The following is a 12,732-nucleotide window of genomic DNA, read 5'->3' on the forward strand; positions in this document are numbered from 1 at the left end:
ACTGAGTGTCCCTGCAGGGCTGATCCAATCCCATCATCCCATGGGGAGATGCTGCGCCCAGGGGAGGAGCCAAGCATTCCTACCTGGATCCAATCTGAGCCTGGCACAGCACAGCAGCCTTTGCCCAGTGCATTGCCAGAGGAGCAGCTTCTGCTGCCCTGCATGGCCAGAGGGAGCCCAGGCCCATCTCCAGCAGCCCTGGAGCTGCAGAGGAAAACTCCCCCCTTGTGCAGGATCCCTGCTCCAGCAGAGCCACAGCTGGCACTGCAGGAGGGCTGAGCCCCCATGGGATGGGCTGTGCCCCCCTGACACACAGGGGACAGGGCCTGCTCTGACTCTGGCAGTGTGGGTTTGTATTACTGCATTTCTATTTTTTCCCTAGTAAAGGACTGTTATTCCTACTCCCTACTCCTATATCTTTGCCTGAGAGCCCCTTAAATTCAAAATTATAATAATTCAGAGGGAGGGGGTTTACATTTTCTATTTCAAGGGAGGCTCCTGCCTTCCTTAGCAGACACCTGTCTGTTCAAACCAAGACACCCCTGGTCACTGCTAGGAGAGCAAAGAGACTTGACCTCACCTCCCACCCTGCCAGGACACATCCAAACATGACAGTGTTGGGACAGAAGAATGACAGGATGGGGGGATTTGATCTGGAATATTTGCTTTACAGGACACAAACAGTCTTACCATGGTGGGTGCTGGATGGATCACTGCTGGCCAGCTGCAGGAACTTGGTGGCATAGGGCATGAGGATTTTGGAAGGCAGGAAGTACCCAGTGAGCAGGTTTAGGAGCAACCAGCCCCGCAGCTCGCTCTCCCTGTGGATCAGAAAGGACTGTTGGGCACCTTGGGACAAGACAATTCCTCCTCTGAGCACCTCAACGTCAGCCTGTGCCCTTCTGAACACCTCTGGCAGCTGGCAGAAAAGGAGGTGTCAGCCCTTGGTCAGAGGTTTCTTGTGCTGAGTAAGAGATTGATTCAGTTATTCCAACAGGAAGCAAAGAAAGGGAACAGTGAAGGCCACTCCGATGCCACTACTGCCACCTCCCAGGGCAGTGTGGGGCCAAGCCAGTCCTTGACTGGTGTTCATCAGTTCCCCAAGGCTGGGAGGAGGAAATCAGGGCTCTGAGTGCACCACGAGCAGGAGCCACCAGGAATGTTTACTGGTGCCCAGATAGATCAGCAGCCAGAAATATAAGGAAAAATATCTACTAAAGTGAAAATGCCAGACCCAGTGACTGGCAACATTTCCTGAGTGCTCAGCAGGAGCTTCAGCAGGAGCAGCTGGGGACAACCCATCATGAGGGGACACCCTCCCCCCGGCCCTGGTGTCCCTGCAGCAGATGGTTCCTCTGGAACCACAGGAGCTGCCAGGGCTGGTACTCACTGCTGAGGGTTGTGGGTGACCTGCTTGATGACCTGGCAGTAGATCTCATCGTGCAAATTCTCCTTCTCCTTGCACAGCTGCAGCCAGAGAGGAGAAAACAGCATCAGAGAGGGGATGAGAGCATCAGAGACATCCCCAGGTCATCCTTGTGCCTTTCCTCTCCCAGCTTCCGAGCTCTGCCAGTTTGGGCTTTGCAGCCTCTGGTCTCCAGTGCTATTTAGGCTCAAAGGAGGAGAGAGCAGAGGCAGGTTGTGCTCTCATCCAGACAGTGATATCCAGGGAAACCATTTACATGCAAACCCTCCCCACAGTCTGTTTCATCTCCCTTCCTCATGTAGGAGGTGCCATTATGGCTCTCCCTGCTCTTTTCCTTCCCAGCAAGGTCTTGGCCCTCCATTCCCGTTGGTGCTTCTGCACTTTTCCCAGGGGAAGCTCACAAACCTGAAGAATTTCATAGATGCATTGGACCTCAGCCTGGTGCTTGTGTTTTGGCTGATCTCCCATGAACCTCATCAGTGCTGCAAAGCAAAGCCTGGCCTTTAGTCTGAGCAGGGGTGGTTCTGCCATGGGGCTGGCTGTGGGCAAGCAAATGTCCTGAAAACTCCTCTGCTGTTACAAGGCTTGCACTGGACAAGAGGAGTCAGCCCAAAGCCCAGGCAGAGTGTTCTGGGACATTTGGCACTCAAGGCAAGGCCCCTTTCGCTGGAAGCTTTCAGCAAGCACACAGGGGATTATGAACTCAGAAATGCCTTGGAAGGGGCCCTCCTCAGCCAGTGTCCCCTCCCACTGAGCCCCCCAATGTCTGTGTGTGCCCACCCTGACCACCCCGCTCCCCCTCTGCAGTGCTGCGTCCCAGGGAGCTCCTTACTCTGGAAGTTCTTTATAGCCAGCTCATTCAGCTCACTGTCGGAGTACCGGAGCAGAGACGCCTGGATTGGGACCTGCAGGGCCAGAACACCAGGACAGAGCAGGGCTGTGGGTCACACAGGGCTGTGCTCTGCAGGCTGCACCACACACTTGAGCTGCCAGGACCCCACAGGCAGCACCAAAGAGTGGGGGACACCTAAACTTGTCCAGAGACTGCAGCCAAGGATCTGTTCCTTGTTCATGTGGGGACAAAGCCAGAGGCAGGGCTGGAGCTGGGATCTGGCTGGGGCCAGGGGCAGAGGCTGAGCTCACCTTGGTGTGCCGCACCAGCTCAGCCACATTCTTCTTCTCAGCAGATGTCCCCTTCAGGCCCTGCCTAGACAGAGGAGAGGAAACATGTCCAAGAGAGTCCAAGAAACACCCCCAGAAAGAGCCTGGGGTTTGTCAGGCTACCCAGGTCCTGTGTGGGAAGGAGCTCAGGCTACTCACAGGGACTGAGCCTCTCGGAAGTAGGCGGTGGCAAAGTCAGTCATGGTGTAATGGTCACCAGCGGGCACTAACATGGTGCTGGTGGCTTCTGGTGTCAGGCTGAGGACAGAACTCTGCAGGAACACCACCAAATCTACTCTAAAACATCAGCTGAGGAACTGCAGTGTGTATTCTCAGCTGCCAGGCCTCATGTGTGTGTGGTGCCTCCCCTCCAACACTGTGATGGATTTGAGTGTCTCATCTGCAAAGACTAAGCCCTCATCATCTTCCCTGTGCCCTCAGAGGTCAGACACTACCAGAGCCATGGATCCACCCTGGCAGCTCCCACTGAACCCAGCCATGTCCCCTGGGTGTCCCTCCCCAAGGACTGCTCACCTCCCTGCTGGTGTTCCTGCTCTCTGGGGGAGCTCTCGTGCTCTTCCTCTGCTCCCCCCGTCTGTCCATGCTGCTGCTGAGGTAGTCAATGGCAGGAGCCAGCTGCACCAGGCTGGTGGGGAAGAGACCACAGCGGCCACCCGTGCAGCCAAACTGCCACCCTGGAAAAGCAACAGAGAAAGGGTCAGGAACCAGGGCAGCTGCCAAGAGAAACAAGCAATGAAGCTCTCTGCTGGCAAAGGAGAGCATGAGACTCACCAGGTTTTCCTGCATCCTAAGGAAACTTATACACACACACACACACACACACACACACACACACACACACATATATATAAAAATAAATAAATAAATAAATAAAACATATATTCCTAGAACTGAGGCAACAGGGACAAGGCTTGTCTGGCAGAGCTAGAGGCTGATGATGCCAGCCCACCCTGTATTTCTCTGGTTCTGGGCACCATGGATCCAGCAGGCCCTTGGTCCTGGTCCTGCCAATCCCAACACTCCCCCTCACCTGGTTCCACGCCCTGCATGGGCAGCAGCTCGATGAGGTCACCCTTGTTGAAGCTGAGCAGGCTCTTGTCATCCACGATGTAGCTGCGCAGGGCCACCACATAGTTTGTGTCCTGGGGAAAGGCCATGGCCAGGTCAGATCTCATCCTAAGGATCATGGCACACCATGGACAATCTCTGTTTCATCTGGAAAACCACCTTCATTCCCTACTGCCCTCCAGCTGCTGCCTCACCTGCCTCAGCTCCTGCATGAAGAGTTCCACCATGGCCTTGATGCACGGAGCCTTTGGAGAGTGCAGGATGAGCTGCTCTGTCTTCAGGGAGAACTCCAGGGAATTGCTGCCTTTCATCTCCACTGAAAGTACCTCTGCAAAGCTGGGAACACAAGCCAGCATGCTCAGGCTCCTTCTGCCAGAGCTTGGGATGCAGAACGTGGGGATGGGAGCCCATTCCAAGGACTGGGAATGGAGACATGCCTCAACATTCTCCATGTTGGCCTTCCTCCTGCTGCTCATGGCTTTCACCCTGAGGAGCCCCCTGTGATGGCACACGGAGCTGATTCACCCCCAGCTCTCACTTGTTGCAAGCAAAGCTCAAGGTAGGAAGGAAAAGGAAAAGCCAGACTCATTAAAAGGAGGGTCAGTGAGTCACAGCTGGCCTAGGATAGTCCTAGAGAGCACAGCACAGCTCAGAATTTTCAGCTCCTCCATTCAGTTTGCCTCCAACACCCTGCCAGACACAAGCTGTCCTCCTGCAGCAGCCAGGGCCCTTTTGCTCACCAGTAGCTGCGTAGGATCTTGAGGTGCTCAGGATGGTATCCAGCTGCTTTCTCCACCTTCAGCAGCCTCATGCCCCGGTGAGAAACACCCAGGAGCTGCACATCACTTCCCTTTTCACCCTGTAAGGGAAGTGCAGCACAGAGAACCAAAGGCTCCATCCCACCTGCGCAGGTGGCACCAGGGAAAGGAGGTGTCACACAAAAGGTGTGAAACCCTGCAGGGTATGGAAGGTACAGAATCACTGCAGGCAGGGGACAGAAAGAGTCAACTGGAGCCACAGCTAAAGCAAGCCCAGGGTCTGGTGAGAGAATCAAGGCTCACCTGAACTGGGAAAAGGCGGGAGAAATAGTTGGCCCAGTTGTCCCGAGCAGCCACTACAATCCTCTTCTTTATCCCCTCCTCCTGGATGGACTGGGCATTGCTGCCAACTTGGAACTCCACTGCAGGGATACAGAACAGTTACTTGTTTAGAAAGACAAAGGTGGCCAAGTCTCCCTCTTCCCAGGGATTCTTTCCCAGCAGTCCCTCTGTGCTCACAGCACAGCAAACTGTGGAAACCCAGGGCACTGGGAATATTTCTTTGTCTGCTCTGGGGTGCCCTGACCCCCAGGGGAGCACTGACTTTGACCCTCATTCATGGAGAAAGTTTCCCAGACTTCAAGATAACTAGAATCCACAAATGTGTGAAATAGAGAGTAGTGTCGGTGTATCACTTGGTGATAAATTTAGGTTTGGGATTTTTAGTATGTTGTGGACGGAAGCAAGATGGAGGGCACAGGGTGTCATCCTAGGTTTCTTCTTCATGCTTCTTCCTCCTTCTTCTTCATGGGTTTGGGTGGCATTTTGTAATTGGGCAGAAAAGTCCTCATTGTGGGCTCTGTGGGATCAGTTATTGGGTTAAAAGGGAAAATAATCCAGGTGTCAATTCTTAATTGGATAGTTTAGTCTTAAAAGACCTTGTACCAAGAGACTGTTGGCCATTTTGTGCCTTCTAATGAAAAGCTGCTGAACTCACAGTAATGAGACTGTTTTACTGATAAGAGATAATAAACACCTGAGTCCGAACATAAATTACTGTCTCAAGTGCCTTCAATCCAGACCCAGGAAAACCCAAAAAAGACCCAGACTGGTACCCCCACAGCAAACCACATGCAGAGGGGAAAGGACACTTGCACCAGTCTACTACTGGTTTCCATCCCTCTCTCCATGAAGATCATGTCAGAGATGACAGTTGAAATTTGAAACAAATCAAAATCCTATTCTTGGCTTCAGTTTCTTCTCCCCACAAAAAACATTTCAGAACTGAGCTTTTCTGGCTCACAGAAATTTCAGGGCCATTTGGAATAAACAAACATTCCTACACTGCACTTTACAAGTGTGCTTTCCTGCTGCAGTGACAAACATTTCTCCTCTGCCCTTAGTACTGACTGAAAGGGTTGGAGGCCAGTTTTTCATTCCAGAGCAGAAGCTGGGATGGGCACAGAGGGGAAGGGGGGGTTAACCAGATGGGGCTGTTAATTACTCAGCAGATCTTTCATCTTGCGCTTCTCCTCCCTGGAGATCCGAAAGTTGGACTCGGAGAAGGTGTCACGGATGATCTGCAGAACAAGGGAACAGAGAGGCTTCCATTGCAAAGGCCACACCTGGCTGTGCTGGAGCATCTGAGTCTGCTAAACTGAGTCTCAGAGAGGAGTGAACAGGGACTGGATGGATCTGGGGAAGAGACTTGCACTGCTGGGGATGGAGAAGTGAAGGTGACTCTTGCAATATAATTATGGAGTGTTTTGTCCCCAGAGACACAACTGGCCTTGAGCCACACTCCAGTGCTTACCTGTTCACACAGCAAGTTCAAACAGTAAGGGTGGCTGAAATTTTCTTTGGGGTAAAACACCTGCAAGAGGAGGGCAATAGTGGTGTTACAGATATTGCAGAAGCAGCTCCCAGGGATGTTTTGCAATCCATATGCCCTTCTGCCAGGGAGGAGTGAGTTCATCTCCAGGCACAGGCAGGAAGGAGACACTGAATGTAAACAGAAGGACCAGGAGTGAAGGACCAAAACCTCGCTGGTCAGGCAGCCCCGTCCCGTTTGTGTCTGTATATAAACTGCTGACGCAGTCAGACCAAGGGATGTACCCTGGTGAGTTTAGCACATTCTCCAATACTTGATTTTAAGCACATTTGTACTGTTTTAACAGGAAAGCACCAGGCAACAGCAAATTCAGTTCTAGATGTCTCAGTGCTCTACAGAGGGAGGAAAGGACAGGTAGAGAAACTGAGACACAAGTGTCAGTAAGGCAGAGCAGGACCCGGATTCCCCATGACATGATCCCCTGCCTCCAACTCCTGTGTCTGGGATCCCAGAATTATCTTTGTGCTCTTATCTTACACTGAGTGCCTGTGACCAAATAACCCCATTTTAACCAGAGATGGGATGAGCTCCCCCCCAGCCAATCCTCAGCTCAGGAACTGAACCTCTTTGCGCAGAAAAATTTTCCAGGCAGGGTCGACATAGGAAAAGCTGACACTGGTGGTGAGCTTGTACAACTGGGTCTTGATCCCATCATCACCTGCCAGTGTCACAGCAGAGTCTGTGTGGGGAGAAAAAGCAGTGAAGATGGGCTATGAGGGTTACAAGGTCCTTTCCACCCACCGAAGACCTGCCAGGAGAAAGGGGACAGTTCCTGATGGAATATTCCTGTCAGGGAATCTCCTGAAGGTCAGTGACCAGCTCATGTGAGCACAAACCAGTCATTCCCAGAATTTCTGGTAGCATTTACACTTCCACTGTCTAGCCACAAAGTTCATTGCTAAGAACAGAAACACTCCAGGCATGGGGAGCACTCGGCCTCCCACATGAAACACTCCCCCGGCGCTTGAGGTTGGAGACACAGGTGTCACTTTGTGTCATTATAAATAGGCTGCTAAAGCTTTCAGAGGGACATAAAAGTTCTCTCCTGAGCTTGGAGGCTTCAAGGTTCTGGTACAGGGCACCCAAAACTAGCACCAGATTCTCTCTCTGCAGATGTGTTAAAGACAGGCTCAGTCTGAAGGCGACTGCTCAAAGTTCTCCCTTTATGAGGTAGTAATGTCTTCATTTAAGCACTTCAAACTTTCAAAACTTCAGAGTTCATAGACAAATAATGTTGTAATTCCCATACTTCAGCTGTTTCTATATCCCTATTCCAAAGCATGAAGAAATTTTTCAGGCTAATCCAGTTACTCTGATTTAGATTTCACAGACTTCCTCAAGAATAATTTTTGAAGAGAGGAGGAGCTAACAGGGAAATCCTTTTATAGCAGGGAAGTTGCTGCAGGATGGAGTCCTTCAGTAATGTGTTTGACTGACTGTTCCTTGCAGCTTATGAAATGTGATGCTGATGAGAATTTTAAACAGCTTGAAATACCTTGGTACAGGTATCCAATGTATAAAATGAATTCAGGCTCACACTGAAATTCAGAGGCAAAACTAAGACTGAATAACACTTCCAAACTACTGCTGATAAGTATTAGCTCTACTTTTTTAAAATGGGCAGCATCCAAACACTCTTTATGTGTCCAAGGTCTCCCAGGCTCAGCCTCCCTCTGAGAAACGTTCCCTATTCCACAGTCCGTCTCTAAGATCCCTCCAGAGGGAAAGGTGAAAGACCTGGCTTCCCATTGCTCCCTGGTCTAAAGTCCACCCACTAATTGCTCCTTTGATAATTATGCTGCAGGCAAACAATAAAAGTATTGTGGGCTGGACCTTGATAAAGCTGTAGCCCAAGGACCTTTCTATTTTTAGCTGCATTTTTCAGAAGGGAAGAGTTAAGAGCTGGGAAGTGCCACGCTGGTTTCTGGGCCAGGCTGGAACTGTGACATCTCTGATTGCTCAGAGATGAGATTGCAACACCTCCCTGGTGTCACACAGCTCAGTCCCTGCCACACTGCCTGGTGCCAGGACCTGTGCCATGACCCTCCTGGGCTGCTTCCAGCCCCATCTCCTCCCTGCCCTGCTACAAGTCCCACATGGGTGAAACCAATACTCACCCTTCCCCGGGGGTTCCTGCCTGTCTTGGTCCTCAGGTGTTGGTGAGGGAAGGGGGGGAGCATGAGGGGTCTGGGCAGCTGAGGGGGCACCCTCTGGTTTGAAGATGGACAGGAGGGGCAGCTGCTTTTCCTTGATAGAGCTGGAAGCTGGGCCTGGCTTGGGCTTAACAGGTGGAGGTATTTTCTTCTCCTGTGGCACAGGAGATGGCTGCAAGACAAAAAAAACCCTTTGAGCCAGTCTTTCCCTGCATTCCTGGGCTCTGTCCTGACACTGCTGTTCTAAATCATCCTGGGGCAGCAGCCCACCCCAGGGGCAAGATCTGTGTGAACAGCCCACCACTGCCTTTAGATCAACACAAATTCTACAAAGAGATGATCAACCAAACCAAGAGGACCAAGTATTTGATATCAAAGCCTCCAGTTTGGAAAGGAAGAAATGAGGTTAACAAGCCAAAGCCTTGGTGCCGAACATGGAGAACATGAGTTGCTTGCTTCCACATCAGCCTTTAGCATCTGACAATAGGAATTGCTGCTCCAGAGCCTTTTCTTCAAGACCTCAGATGACTTTACAGATGACTGGAACCAGTCTAGGGTGGGCAGGACTGTGGTGTGAGCTCCCAGCTATCTCACAACCCAACCAGAAATCACCTGGCTGCTACTGCAGCACCAGGGAGATCCCAGCCTGCTGGAAATGGGGTGGACAGGCTCTCTCTGCTGAGCTCCTGAAGTAACCAGAGAGCAAAGAACTCACTGATCGTTGAGGTGAGGGGTTCATCATTCCCAGCTTGGCCAGAGCCTCATTTTTGGGGTCGTTTTTCTTTATAAATGGCCTGGATACTCTCCTGCAAGAGAACATGGAACAGCATTAGGGGGTTTGGGCACAATGGAGCCACTGGCAGAGCTGAGATAGAGAACCCCCATGTCCCTCCTGCCCACAGGGGGATCCCACACCCTCACCTGCTTGGCTGGATGGGCTGGGGCTCGGGGGCTGGTCTGCTCTGGTACATTTTGATGATGTTCCCAATCTCGTGGCTGGGTGCAGGACGCTTCTCAGGGCCTGAAGGCTTCACTACAGGTGGCTCCCTCTTTGGTTTTGGTGTCTCCTTTTTTGGCTTAGGCACAGGAGGTGGCAGAGGGGAAGCAGGAGCTGTTGGGGTGACAGCTTTAATCAACAGACCAGCAAAGACACAGGAGAAATCCCTTTATCTCACTTGACCTTCCCTTCCTTTCCCTCTGATGCTGACTGGCATGGACATTCATTCCTCTTTTCTCTCCTGTCAAGATGCAGAATCTCAGAAGAGTCAGATCCTTTCCTCCTCTCCCTAAATGCTGGCCTGATGTTCCTGGAAAGGTCTTCCTTGTCAACCTGCTTGAATCTGCACTGCACAACATCTTACCTGGCTCTGGTTCAGGGACAGGCTTCTCTTCTTTCCTCTTCTCCAGCTCCTCTTCTTTCCTCTTCTCCAGCTCCTCTTCTTTCCTCTTCTCCAGCTCCTCTTTTTTCCTCTTCTCCAGCTCCTCTTTTTTTTCCTCCTCCTCCTCTATTGGCTGGGGTTTTGCTGGAGGAGTCCAGGTTTTGCTAGGTCTGACTTTCTTCACTCGGATGTGCTGCTCTCCTGCATAGAAAGGGGGACTTGAGCTAATCTAACCCACACCAAAACCTGGCACTGATGGAACAGTTCTCACTCTTGCCTCAGTCAGCAAAAACCTCTTTTCTAGAGTGAGGGAGAGTGTTCCAGTCACATGCCCAGAGATTTATAGAAAACTGCCCCCACTACAGCTCACAATCTGAACTGGAGCTAGCTGAACACGAACCCCAAACTCCTGCACACACATCACCAGCAGCTCCTGAACAGGAACCCAAAACTCCTGCACACACATCACCAGCAGCTCCTGCAGAGATTAGCTGGATTCCAGACAGGGAGACAAGAACACCTAGACATGCCAGGAAGGTGTTTTCCCAGAGTAGCAGACACTCACCCATCTTCTGGAAGTACTCTCTCTTCTGCTGGAAGGTTTCCCGAGGACAATCATCATCCTCACTGCTGGAGAACTCCTCTTCCACATAGTCATAATCCTGCAGACAGTGCACAGCTTGTTTAGTTAGCACCAGCCAGCAGTACCTCTGCAGTGCCTTCAGCTCAGGAGTGATTTCGTCTCAAACTGTTCTGATCTAGAACCTCTCACATCCAGGAGTGTCCCAATAAGTCAGTTTCTAACACAAGGAACCCTCAGCCAAGCACAGAGAAGGGGGATTATGTAAGAGGCCCAAAACACCTTGCTGGATGATAAAGATCTCAGAGTAATTAATTCTCCTGTGGAAAATTCAGCTTAGCTGGAAATGAATTGGCCAACCTTGCAGCCAAACCTCCACAGAGCAAAAGACACTGAGGTTTGATCCTTAGAGACTCAGCAAGCAGAGTTTGAAAGGTCTCAGTATCATCAGGAACCACAAATCTCTGCTCTCCTCTCTGCCAAACCATGGCCACACATGCATGGCCACAGAGCAAACACCAAACACAAGTTCAAACCAAATCCACCACTGCTTGTTTCTCATACCAGCTCTTTTGCCTTAGCTGGTGGCTCTGGAGACCTTGATGGTTCTGCAGCAGCCTGGCTGCTGGGAGGCTTCTTGGGTTTTGGGAGAGTGGCTGGGGCTGAGGCTTGTGCTGGGCTGGAGACTCTTGGCCTGGAGTTCTCAAGAGACTTTTGCTGCTTCTGCAGCTCCTGCTGCTGCTGCTGCTGGGAAATGCTCATGGCTTGAAGAGTCATCTGCTGGGCCTGGGGAAGGAATTGCAATGTCCATGAGCTCTAGGCTGCACAAACCCAGCCATCAGTCACAGCCTGTCCTGTTTTTTCACTGTTAATCAATCCCAAAACATCCACATAGTGCATGGCAACTTTCCCAGTGCGTGAACAAGGCATGCCCAGGGAGTCTTCTCCCACCTGGCCAAGGATGCAGAGCTCCTAACACCCCCCAAAGGCTCAGCTGTCAGCTGAGACTGCCCTGCACTCACAGGGCTTTGCACAGAAAGCTGCAGACCTGCATCTGTAGCAAATCCCAGCTTAAAACCCCATGGGAATTACAGCTGAATCTCCTCAGGCCTGCTCCTGTCTCTGCTCCTCACTCACTGATGGTGCCTCGGTGTCCCCATGGACACAAAGGGGCAAAAAGAGGGATCCCAGTTTTGCAGCCTTAAATAATGCCCACTTTATAGTGGGGATTAAAACAGAGTTCACCCCAGCACGTGAGCCCAGAGTGACACAGAGCAGGCCCAAAGAGGAGGAGAGCTGGGCTCCCCCTCAGGCACAAACACCAATGTGGCTCTTCCCCAGTTCCTGGGGCCCTTCCACTCACCATGAGCATGGCCTGCTGGTTGATAAAGGCTTGCTGCTGTGCTGCCAGCTGGCTGGGATCCACAGCTGGAACCACGGGCTGGGGCATCACCATGGCTGTGGAAGACAACACACACATCTTCAAAATCCTACAGGTGAGCATTCCCCACTGAGCCCCTCACCTGACACTGAAATGCACAAGTGTCACTGACAGCCCCCTTCCACCCCCTCCCCTGTGCAGTTCCAGAACACTGCTATTACCTGGCATAGGTGCAACCCCACCAACCCCTGGCATCACAGGCATGGCTGCTGGCATCCCCATCATGGAGGGCATGGGCTGGTAAACTGGTGTTTGAGTCATTCCAGACAAGCCTAGAGGGAAAAGACCAAGTGAACAGTGCTTTGGAGAATCCCAAATGAGAATATCCTGAGCAACCCCAGAGAACACTTCTGGTGCTCTCCACATGCACCAACCACAGCAGGACACAGCAAAACTCAGGTGGAAAAAGGAAACCTAAGAAAAATGGGTGGCCTGCCAGATTTTAAACAGCAGTATCCAGACTCTGTTTCTGCAGCCTAGCTTTGGACACCACCATTCTTCATGATTAAGCTTGTAAATAATTCCTGCCTGTGTATGATTACAGAGGTTTTCTCTTGAGGACTGAGCAAAGATCTCTGGGGCTGAGACTGTCACATTGGTATCTTTGCAGTGGGTGGCCAGGCTGGATGAACAAGGAGCCCTGGCCTGGATGCCATTGTGTGTCATGGGGAGGAGCTGTGGGGAGATAGGAACTCCTCTGCTCCCAGCAGTCAAGTCCCATATGGGGTCACAAACAAACCCCTCTGAGTGTGAAGCCAGCAGAGCAAAGGGTGTGGGGGTCAGACTCAGCTGAGAGGAGTCAGCACCCAGCACAAACCTACTGAATCATCATGTCCTCACCAGTGAGAATGGCC

At 51.6% G+C, this 12,732-nt stretch overlaps 1 protein-coding gene across 1 annotated transcript in view; it reads right to left on the reverse strand.

Annotated features, from left to right (window-relative positions):
* MYO15B (myosin XVB) overlaps nt 1–12,732 on the reverse strand; it is a 41,377-nt gene that overhangs the window by 4,500 nt on the left and 24,145 nt on the right. Inside the window, exons 33-56 of the mRNA XM_054516896.1 lie at nt 12,040–12,150; nt 11,801–11,895; nt 11,002–11,223; nt 10,423–10,519; nt 9,959–10,058; nt 9,840–9,898; nt 9,400–9,589; nt 9,194–9,284; nt 8,443–8,650; nt 7,472–7,486; nt 6,889–6,983; nt 6,248–6,307; nt 5,939–6,014; nt 4,738–4,856; nt 4,417–4,535; nt 3,871–4,012; nt 3,639–3,750; nt 3,122–3,282; nt 2,747–2,859; nt 2,570–2,633; nt 2,259–2,331; nt 1,832–1,908; nt 1,391–1,467; nt 691–821 (exon numbers count right to left, since the gene is read on the reverse strand). Coding sequence (XP_054372871.1) covers nt 691–821; nt 1,391–1,467; nt 1,832–1,908; nt 2,259–2,331; nt 2,570–2,633; nt 2,747–2,859; nt 3,122–3,282; nt 3,639–3,750; nt 3,871–4,012; nt 4,417–4,535; nt 4,738–4,856; nt 5,939–6,014; nt 6,248–6,307; nt 6,889–6,983; nt 7,472–7,486; nt 8,443–8,650; nt 9,194–9,284; nt 9,400–9,589; nt 9,840–9,898; nt 9,959–10,058; nt 10,423–10,519; nt 11,002–11,223; nt 11,801–11,895; nt 12,040–12,150 — 2,607 coding nt within the window. The remainder of the gene's footprint in view (nt 1–690; nt 822–1,390; nt 1,468–1,831; nt 1,909–2,258; nt 2,332–2,569; nt 2,634–2,746; nt 2,860–3,121; nt 3,283–3,638; nt 3,751–3,870; nt 4,013–4,416; nt 4,536–4,737; nt 4,857–5,938; nt 6,015–6,247; nt 6,308–6,888; nt 6,984–7,471; nt 7,487–8,442; nt 8,651–9,193; nt 9,285–9,399; nt 9,590–9,839; nt 9,899–9,958; nt 10,059–10,422; nt 10,520–11,001; nt 11,224–11,800; nt 11,896–12,039; nt 12,151–12,732) is intronic.

Source organism: Molothrus ater, chromosome 19 (assembly GCF_012460135.2).
Source record: "Molothrus ater isolate BHLD 08-10-18 breed brown headed cowbird chromosome 19, BPBGC_Mater_1.1, whole genome shotgun sequence".
NCBI classification, from domain to species: domain Eukaryota; kingdom Metazoa; phylum Chordata; class Aves; order Passeriformes; family Icteridae; genus Molothrus; species Molothrus ater.